Genomic DNA, 10,444 nt, shown 5'->3' with positions numbered 1-10,444 from the left:
CCTGAAATTGACTTCCGTTGGGATCGAACTCAGGTCGTGAGCAGAGTTAGGACTGCAGACCTGCAGCTTACCACTCTGTGCCACGGGGCTCCTAGACAATCCAAAGTAGATGTAAATTAAGAACTTCTGTCATATCAGAAAAAAGCTTCTGATTGGGTGCCGAAAGAGACCGCCCAGGCAAAAAATAAAGTTTAAAAAGTCTGTCACAGGAAGCAGAGCCAGATCTTGAGGCAAAAGCTGCAACTTCCTCCCTTTCAGCTTTGATACTCAAGTTCCTAGTCCCGTGTGAGGTGAGGGCAATAAGGTATGGAATAGGGAGGTGCCAGCAGCATCTAAGGTGCTTCTAATTCCTTTATTCCTCGGGTGCAGCATGGGCTCTGGGGACCATCTTCAGCATGATGGGCTGTTTGGGTTGCATGAAACCTTTGGAGTCCAGTTCCAGGGGGACCTTTGACATTCACAGGGGAGGAAAAATCCAGAAAAGCCAGTTAGTGATATCAACAATACTGGAAACAACTGGAATGTGCCTGTGTTTAACTGATTAACTGGAGATGCCAGGGATTGAACCTGGGATCTTCTGCCTGCTGAGCAGATGCTATACCAGGGAGCCATGGCCCCTCCACTGGTCCCCTCACCCACCATCCTCTCCTGCCTTCTGTGTATTTTATATTTGCAATGCAAACATTGGAGAATAAGGGTATCCCGGATGCCCAAAGGAAGCAGAAGCTCCCTCCCCTGTATCCTCTTTTGATGCCCCACGGAATTTAAGCTTCACTTCTTCCGTACCTCTGAGACAGCACAGAAGTGCCGATGGGTGTTTGCTTCACTGTGGGTCCCCCCTTCCCCTCTATGAAGAACAACTGATTTGGAGAACCCCTACCCTGAAAATCTTGCTGGTCTCTAAGGTGCTACTGGACTCAGATCTAGCTATTGGAATGAGAGTATCTCAAATGCTTTCTAAGAGAATGGGACAGAGCTATAAGAATAGCATTGGCCATTTGCTTCGAGGTAACCAACCTCTGCTAGCGAAGCAGATCTTGTGCCCTGCATTTAAAAGTCCTGTTACTCACCTGAGTCTCTTTGCAGGTTCGGAAAGAATATCTTTGCAGGAGGACAATCACGGCCACTTTCAAGGTCAGGAGAGCAAAGCGCATCCCGATGCAGTTTCTTGGACCAGCTCCAAAGGGCAGGAAGACGTAGGGGTCGATGGATTCCTTGTTCTCTTTACTGAACCTGTTGCCAAGTCCAAAGGAGAGAAACATCCAGTGAATCTATCCCACGATCTACCCTACGCAAGGGATCAAAACCAACCTTTCAATGTGGAGACGTGAGTGATGGAAGGTGATACTTTTGAAAAATCTGAATTTGTGGTGGAAATTCATTTTTTGTCACAATCATGAATCTGTGGCTAGGTCCAAAGTGTACCCTCATCGCAGAAGTGTGCTAGTCTGTAGATGATTGTAGGAAAACATAACCTCTACACCCAGAGTGAGTCACCATCTATCCTGCCCTGTTTTTATTCGGGCTCTGACAACCCTAGTGATTTTGGAACAGGAGCTCTTTACCAACCAAGAAACCGGAACATTGAATTTCTGCTCACATCTTTACCCCTTCTGGACCCCCAAGCCTTGACGCGGTTGCCCTGTGGCTTTTCTTTTAACAGCTGGCCATAAAAACCAGGCTGGTGTTAACAGCCCCGAAAGCCGGCTGCGCTGTCATTTCCTTCGACTGAGTTAATTAAATTCCATGCACGGTTTATGGACGTGTGCCTCGAAAAGGTCCTGCGTGGCGTTAAGAGATGTCAAACAATGATAAATGCGTTATTTAGGTGCTACCATAATCATACTCACTGGTTTCCTTCCTTCCCGTCGCTGCTGTTTTTATGCGTCAGTTTCGGAAAGCATTCTCCTGGCTACGTACCTCTCGGGCCGGAACTCTTCTGGTTCCGGCCAATATTCTGGGTCCCGGTGCAAAACGTAAGCTGGGATCATGGTCACGGTTCCTTCAGGGATAGTCACTCCGCTGATCTCTATCGTGTGTTTGCAGACCCTCTCGATCCGCCCTCCTGGGGGGTACAGCCGGAGAGTTTCATTCACCACCATGTCAAGATACTCCATCTGAAGGATGGCGTCGTAGGTGGGTGTGGCCTGTGGAGTGGAAGAATATTTCCGAGTGTGGGCGAGACATTCACAAGCAGGCTATGAATAACTGAATGCCATCCCAATAGATGAGAGCCAGCATGGTGTAGTGGTTAAGAGCGGCAGACTCTAATCTGGAGAACCAGGTTCGTTTCCCCACTCCTCCCCATGAAGCCCGCTTGGGCCAGTCATGGTTCTCTCAGAACTCTCTCAGCCCATGCGGAGGAAGGCAATGGCAAACGACCTCCGAACATCTCTTGCTTTGAAAACCCTATGGGGTTGCCATAAGTCAGCCGCAACTTGGCGGTGCGCGCACACACACACATTCCAATAGATCACAGGTTATGAAATGTGGCCAACCAATAAAAAAACTCCAAGAATTTGATGATAATCCCACCACTACATTTTGTACTTATTTAGAATCTTTGTACTTCCCAAAACCTTTGCATAGATACCCCCCAGTTCATCACTACATCACTCTATTTGCATTCAGCTGTCTTCTGCCACTCAAAATAAAGCAGACCCTTCAAATGCATGATTACTTCCTTCAGTAAATTTCTGTCCCAGCAGAGCAAACCATTTGGTCCACTCCTAATTGACAGGAGGCACCGGGAACCTTTACCTGGCCAGGGAGACCTTCATCGATCTCCTCCTGCAGCCTCTGCTGAACATCTGGGTGGGTTGCCAGGCAGTAAGACAGGAAGCTGAGGGTGGAACTGGTGGTCTCATAGCCCGCAAAGATGAAGATAATGGCTTGTGCAATGATCTCCTTGTCAGTTAGAGCTAGAAAAGAACAGGGAAAAAACAAGTAAGGAAAATATGTCTGTAAAAGAGCCCCTGCATGTTCTTTAGAAAAGCGATCCTTGGCATCTCCAATTAAAAAGGGCCAGGCCATAGGTGATGCAAAAGATCCCCTCCTGAGACCACAGAGAGCCGCTGCCACTTTGAGCAGGCAGTCCTGATCTTGATGGACCGATGGTCTGATTCAGTCTAAGGCAGCTCCATGTGCTTTTGCTACATCCAATGGTGCTACCCCCTCCCCATGGCAATAAAATCCGAAATGGCATCCTCATCTCACAGGGCCCTTGTTTCTAGCTGCTTTATTTCTGCATACTAACAATAACATTCACCTTGAGTCCTTCCCCTCTCCCATAGAGCCACCTCAAACAACTGGGGGGGAGGGAAAGGAAATCTGTATATTTGCCTTTATATGAATGTGCCTCTTCAGAGATCTCTCCTGAAACTTGGGAGTCCACCATGAGCTGCAGAAAGTCAACTCGGTGCTAAAGAGAAAAACCAAGAAGCAAGAGTCGGCGCTATGCCCAATTGCCTTTGTTTTTGGACAAGGTATCCAGGAATCTGCTCTCCAGAGTTCAGGGTGGGTAGTCTTGATGGAGACTGGTCCTTATTTTTAAAAACCAAGTGCACTCACCTCCTCCCCGCCCCCACAGCTTCATATGGGCCAGACCAACCTTGTGATTGTTCCTCTGCCGGTCGTTCTTGATTTTCTTGATCGCATTGCTGAAGAAGTTCATAAAGGAGGCAGGCGCCATGGTGAAGTTGAGCTTGTCCAGCACTGGCACGAGGAATGGGAAGATGACTGCGCAGGAGAAAAGCCGGGTGGTCACTCAGGAAGAGGCAACACCAGGAAGAAAACCCACCCTCTTTGGGAGAGACGAGGCCCCAGCACTATGGCTTTAACGGAGCAAGATCTGAATCGCCCAAGAGCGGCATGTCTCTCAGCACACCCTTTAGAAAAGTCTGAAGCCTTCCTCCTGGCTTTAAGCAGCTCTTAAATACCATGAGCCCCATGGCGCAGAGTGTTAAGCTGCAGTACTGCAGTCAAAAGCTCTGTTCACGACCTGAGTTCAAGTCCGACGGAAGTTGGTTTCAGGTAGCTGGCTCAAGGTTGACTCAGCCTTCCATCCTTCCGAGGTAGGTCAAATGAGTACCCAGCTTGCTGGGGGTAAAGGGAAGATGACTGGGGAAGGCACTGGCAAACCACCCCGCAGACAAAGTCTGCCTAGGAAACGTCAGGATGTGACGTCACCCCATGGGTCAGGAATGACCAGATGCTTGCACAGGGGACCTTTACCTTCATAAATACCATGAATGAGATGGTTTGACTCTGCCCAGCACCAATGGCTAATTAAGGCCTGGTTCATTCCAACGTAAAAGATGGCAGGGGAAGGGGACGCAGCGCTCTAGGGTCACTAAGGGTTCAAAAGATCTGCCAGAACCATGCACGGAGAGCAGTTCCATGACAGATGGTGTACAGTCTTCAAAAGAAGGTAGAATCACTATCTTGGCATCGCCCAGCTCCCCACATTTTTTAAACACAAAAGAGGGTGTCATGGCTCTTTCCAAATACTGTAGCACACAGAGGCCCCATACCAAGGAGGAGCATCATAGGACTGAAGAAGCTGAACTTGAGGAACTTCTTGATCTGTGTGATGAAAGGGTCATCGGGGTTGTTCATGGAATCGACGTCGATGCTGAACGAAGTGCTGGTGATGACGTCCATGCTGTAGGCCCCAAATAAGCTGTGGGAGGAGGGGAGACGGAGGGCACATGAATACGTCAAACATGACGGGCGCCTTGTCACACAAACTCTGTTCCAGAGAAACTCGTTCAGCAAGGGCGAGAGCTTTATGATTCGCCCGGTAACATCAAACCTCTCCTAATGGGAGAGGATTCAATCAGGGGTTCCCAGCTGACAAATTTAGCAGAGCAGAGTTTTAAGGAGTTGTGCTACTAAGCAGAACACAAAAGACAGAATTTCTGATGATGTAGATACTGTACAAAATACAAAATAGGCCTGTCTTATGGGTTCCCCCCCCCCTGCAATTTGGTTTCTGCTGTAAAATCTACTTGGTTGATAAGAATCACTCACTCTTTCATAGTTAAGTGTTCATCATTGTCCACTTTTTTCTGGACATTCTTCAGCAATTTCTCCCCATTATGGATGATGAGGGGGAACATCTGAAACACAAAACAAATTCCTTAAGTGCTGCCGACACTTCAGAATGGCCTTTCGCTAAACAGAAATATGATCTGTTATGAATGAGAAGGATCTAGCGTGGAGGAAAAACTTACTATGTAACTTCAGACGTAACCAACTATGATCTAGAGGCATTCTTCTATAGGAACCTTCCAAACTCAGTTAACTTGGAATTGATCTCAATGTAACTCAGGCACCATATTGGTGTGGAAAAGATAATCAGGGTAGTTACATGGGTAAAGAAGAGCATTTCCAAACTCCTTCAGATGACCAGTTTGAGGCAGTGACTCTTAGATATTTTGAACTGGGAGCCATTTATCTGATTTAAAAAAGCCATCTCCCACTTATTGAGAAGGCGCCTTCAAAAGAGAGAGGCAGTTCGAATCAAAATGATAAACTGGGAGAACAGAATCGAGTTGTTGGCCAAAAATATTCATCATTCAGCATCAATTGGGAGGGCCTCAGGTAGGGTTGCCAACCTCCAGGTACTAGCTGGAGATCCCCTGCTATTACAACTTATCTCCAGCCAATAGAGATCAGTTCCCCTGAAGAAAATGGCCACTTTGGCCATTGGACTCTATGGCATTGAAGCCCCTCCCCTCCCACACCCTCCCCTCTTCAGGCTCCGCCCCAAAAACCTCCCGCCAGTGGTGAAGAGGGACCTGGCAACCCTAGCCTCAGGTCTTACCTCCTTCAGCCTCCCGCTGGTAAAGGTGGGGGAGAGGACGGTGCGAATTCTCTTCCACTGTTCATCGCTGGCTACTGAAAGAGCACTTTCTAGGTCTCCATTCAAGCCGAAGTCCTACGTAGAATGAGATATAAATAAAGTGAAACTTGATGTGCATTACAACCACAATGGTCAATCCCACCGTTTTGTACATGCCCAGAGACTGGCGAAGTAATCACTTCAGAATCGCTAACACCACAGGACGTCTTATCAGAAAAAGCTCCCCACAGGAAACCTACCCGGCGGTTGGTGAAATAGGTGTAGCATTCTTTCACCAGGATGGTTTTGATGATGGTGGGGTCCAGAATGGCCATCACTGGCTGCCGGCCATCAAATATTCTTGTTGCCAAAAAACAAAAAGAGGAGAGAGAAGATAAATCTTTGAAATGCTTGCCTGGAAAGCACCACTTTGAGGTCCGATGTAAACTTATTAGAGCAAGAAAGGGGTAAGGAGACAGACAACTGCTGGGTAGAGGCAGGAAAGCTGGGATTCTGCAGGAGAGTGCAGAACAGGTTTCTCTCGGAAAGGTGTCAATGATGACTGCCAAAATATTAGATGCCAGAAAGGTGGTCAAACAAGACATTTCTGGCGAGGGAGTTCAACCTCCCTCACTTAACTAGCAGAAACAGGTTAAACTACGAAAGGTGGCGTAGAAAATTTTAAAAGAGACAAATAAATATAAACAGCCCATTTATCCCTTAGGACAGGGACCCCTTTTTGAACCTGTGGGCACCTTTGGAATTCTGATACCGCCTGAGTGGGCACAACCCACAAACTGGCTGCCATAAAATGGCTCGAGGGAAATTTTTTAGCAGTGTACAGATAACCTTTTCCTCTCCAGGATGTCATTATGTGGAATAGCCGGGGATCTTAATTGGGTGTAAAAGCAGCCTAGAAATTTTGTAAGTAAATTAAAAAAATAAATGAATACTCACCCCCAGATTTTACCGTACTTCTGATAACAATTCTGGTCGAAATTCAAAATCCCCTGCCGTGGTAAGAGAGATATTAAATATATATAGACATATAACATTTACACACACGTATACACACACATAACATACAATGTATAATGTCTGTTTAACAAATCTTATGTCTATAAGTAAATATAAAGTGATCCTTCTTTCTTTCGTTACACCTCAATGGAGCTACAGGTGAGTGAATCAACAGTTTATATGAAGGTTTTGAAGTTCTTATTGCTTTCTTTTCGCAAGAAGAATTTCCAAAGGCAAGCGTGGTGAAGGAGAGAAGTCAACTCGGCAGCCTTAAATAACGTCGTTTCGCTATTACTCCCAAGGAGTTTTAGCTTTTTCATTTCTCTTCTATAAATAAAACAGTTAAAAGCCTTAAAGTTGTTTGTCAGCCTCGTAATATAGTAAACCAATAATAATTCTACAAATTATTATGTGTAAATGTTGTATGTCTATATATATTTAATGTGTCTTAATAACTGTTTGTACCGCTTACAAAACATGCTGTAACTTTTTTCATGTTACATTGAAACAGCATAAGAGTATTCTTTATTTTGGTTGTTGTGGTAAGAGAGATGTCAGAGAAACAAGCAGCAAGGAAAGTGTCAGCGAGGGCATGCAGTAGAGCCCCCGTCAGTGCAAGCGTATTCTATTTGTAAAATACTTTGCTGATCTTTTATGCTTGCTGCTTGTTTGAAAACGCTCATATGACTAAACGTCTGTCCTCCTAGCTTTCCAGCAATGCTGTAAGACTGTGGTATTCTGGAAAGCCTTTGAGGGCAAAAAGGAAATACCCTGCTAATGGGGATATCTGGTGTTTTTAGATTTTTAAAAATGTAGTTTATATCTGTTATATTTTTTATTGCATTATCAAATTGTTTTTATATTGTTGTAACCCGACTGGGGTCCTGAGATGCTCGGGAGAAAGGCAGGCACACAAATATATTATTTAAAATATTTAAAATAAACTCTGACAACAAAGCAGAGCAGTGAAGAGCATGTTCTGTGAGGGTCGAGGATTTCAAATCTGCCCATCTACTGCTTCTCGGACCCACCTGCCTTGCAAAGTTGTTGCAACGATAAAACCAGGTAAACCCTTGGAGGAGACAAATACCGCAGGTCAGCACGGATTAGCTTCAGATATACTCACTATCCGGTAATGATGAAAGGTGCCGATGAAAGGCAAAGGCTGTGGACCAGGAATTCCCAGTTTCTTGAAGAAACGATACGGCCAGATCCCATACCTAGAAAGACAATCAATGCAAGAGACCAGTGAGGTCGAGTGAGAGGCACTGCGGAAAGAATCTACATCTGCAGGACGAGGAGGACAAGAACACATGAACACATGAAGCTGCCTCATACTGAATCAGACCATCAAGGTCCATCAAAGTTAGCATTGTCTACTCAGACCGGCAGCGGCTCTCCAGGGTCTCAGGCTGAGGTCTTTCACATCCCCTACTTGCCTAGTCCCTTTTAACTGGAGATGCCGGGGATTGAACCTGGGACCTTCTGCATGCCAAGCAGATGCTCTACCACTGAGCCACAGCCCCTCCCCAAAGTGTCAAGAAATCGGCTAGCACCAGAAGAATACCTTCTTTGTATTCTGCTGCAACGATCCCACACACACAACAAGAAGATATATAAGCTTTCGAGAGTGAACGCTCTGATGCCGTATGTGACGAAGGGAGCTTTGACCCTCAAAAGCATATAGGCCCAAACTCTGAAGTATCTGAAGAAGTGAGCTGTGGCTCACGAAAGCTCAATATCCTGCCAGAAATTTTGTTAGTCTTTAAGGTGCTACTGGCCTCTTGCTCTTTTCTACTGCTATTGACAGACTAACACAGCTACCCATCGTGATCTATCCCGAAACTCTTGTTGGTCTCTAAAGCGCTACTGGACTTAAACTGTTCTATCGTAGACCAGCACGGATACGCTCTGAAACTATTTTCCTGGGAGGAAGGTGTTATGCGGGTGGGGAAGGATTTGACTTATTCAATGTCTGCCTGTCACACCGCAGATAGGCAGAGGAGCACTTTGCAAAGGCGTGGTTTTGCTGAGGCAACTGCTTTGCATTCAGAAGCTGCAATCCCTGACATCTCCAGACAAAAGCATCAGGAAGCAGGTGAAGCAAGAAGGCCTCTGCCCAAGACACTGAGAGAGGACTGCCGGTCCGAGTAGACAGCACCCACCCTGATAGACAAATGGTCTAATTCAGTACAAGGCAGCTTTCTATGTTCAGTCATTTACCTTTAATACCAATATAGAAGGGGGGGATAACAGTAGTGTATTAAACATGAGGCCAAGGGCATCCTGGAGTTGCAAGGAATGCTGGAATAAATTTTGTAAGTCACCAAGGAGAGAGCCAGAGTGGTGTATTGGTCAAGGTGCTGGACTGGTACCAGGTTCGAATCCCCACTCGTGCCATGGAAGCTTGCTGGGTGACCCTGGGCCAGTTGTGCACTCTCAGCCCTGACCCTGGCTAGCATCTGGATGGGAGACCTCCAAGGAATACCAAGGTCGTGATGCGAAGGCAGAAGTCAGCTGTGTCTTCAGGGCAAGAAAGGAAGGAAGGAAGGAAGGAAGGAAGGAAGGAAGGAAGGAAGGAAGGAAGGAAGAAAGAAAGAAAGAAAGAAAGAAAAAGAAGAAAGGAAGGAAGGAAGGAAAAAGAAGAAAGGAAGGAAGGAAGGAAGGAAGGAAGGAAGGAAGGAAGGAAGGAAGGAAGGAAGGAAGGAAGAAAGAAAGAAAGAAAGGAAGGAAGGAAGGAAGGAAGGAAGGAAGGAAGGAAGGAAGGAAGGAAGGAAGGAAGGAAGGAAGGAAGGAAGGAAGGAAGGAAGGAAGGAAGAAAGGAAGAAAGGAAGAAAGAAAGAAAGAAAGAAAGAAAGAAAGAAAGAAAGAAAGAAAGAAAGAAAGAAAGAAAGGTGCCCCTGGACTCCTGTTTAATTTTGTTGCCACAGAGCAAAAAGGGCTATACCCGCTGGAATTATTAAAGCTCAACTTCTTTCTACCAGACAGCTGTTTAGCGGCACAGGATCCCGCTCCTTCTTGGCATCTGAGCACTTTATGGCTCTACAGCAAACGGGGGAGCTGTTCCATGTTATTTTGCTTCTGCTCTCCCCCCCCCCCCCGGCCAATCCCTTTCTCTACACTTTCCGGCTGGCTTCCCCTGCGGAGAGCCAAACGCCCACGTTGACACTTACAGTACAAGGAGGGCCAGGAAGACCACGACCCCAATCCAGGTTTCCATGTCAAAGCGGGGAGAGGGACGCGACTGCGAGTCCCGAAAATCCCGATCTGCGCCCTCTCCGGAGCAAAGTTTTAGTTTTCGTTTACAACCAGCTGTCTAAGCAGGGGGAGGGCGGTCCTTTGCGCACGCGCACTTCCCTTTTCTCCAGCAGTTCCGCACTTAATGCTTTATTATTAAATTATTATTTTTTTTGTTCTTCTTTGGCCACTTACGCACGGGAGGCGTTTGCCTTGGGTTTGCCGCTCTCTAGATGCACGTTTCCCCCGTCCAAGTTTCTCAAAACTCTGCATGGGGGCTTATTGTTGAGTTCTGAGAATATGGATGGGGGAAAAGTGCATCTAAAGAGTGGCAAATCCAATGCA

At 46.4% G+C, this 10,444-nt stretch overlaps 1 protein-coding gene across 1 annotated transcript; it reads right to left on the bottom strand.

The window, feature by feature from the left end:
• Positions 1 to 220: 220 nt before the first annotated feature.
• On the bottom strand, positions 221 to 10,082 carry LOC130492437 (cytochrome P450 3A21-like). Its single transcript, XM_056866186.1, has 13 exons — positions 10,036 to 10,082; positions 7,989 to 8,082; positions 6,803 to 6,855; positions 6,106 to 6,205; positions 5,828 to 5,941; positions 5,032 to 5,120; positions 4,533 to 4,681; positions 3,611 to 3,738; positions 3,343 to 3,421; positions 2,761 to 2,921; positions 1,921 to 2,147; positions 1,071 to 1,233; positions 221 to 448 (listed from the first exon to the last, which is right to left on the bottom strand). The coding sequence occupies exons 1-13, from the start codon at positions 10,080 to 10,082 to the stop codon at positions 353 to 355; spliced, it is 1,500 nt and encodes a 499-aa protein (XP_056722164.1). The 3' UTR covers positions 221 to 352.
• Positions 10,083 to 10,444: the final 362 nt, after the last annotated feature.

Source organism: Euleptes europaea, chromosome 21 (assembly GCF_029931775.1).
Source record: "Euleptes europaea isolate rEulEur1 chromosome 21, rEulEur1.hap1, whole genome shotgun sequence".
Taxonomy (NCBI): Eukaryota; Metazoa; Chordata; class Lepidosauria; order Squamata; family Sphaerodactylidae; genus Euleptes; species Euleptes europaea.
The sequence above is the reverse complement of the archived record's forward strand: the minus strand, read 5'-3'. Positions and strand labels throughout refer to the sequence as shown.

Coding starts and splice junctions, on each gene's coding strand:
- LOC130492437 (XM_056866186.1), bottom strand. CDS start 10,082: ATGGAAACCTGGATTGGGGTCGTGGTCTTCCTGGCCCTCCTTGTACT. Junction 8,083..10,035: donor TTCCTGGCCCTCCTTGTACT/GTAAGTGTCAAC, acceptor TTGTCTTTCTAG/GTATGGGATCTGGCCGTATC. Junction 6,856..7,988: donor CCTTTCATCATTACCGGATA/GTGAGTATATCT, acceptor TTACCACGGCAG/GGGATTTTGAATTTCGACCA.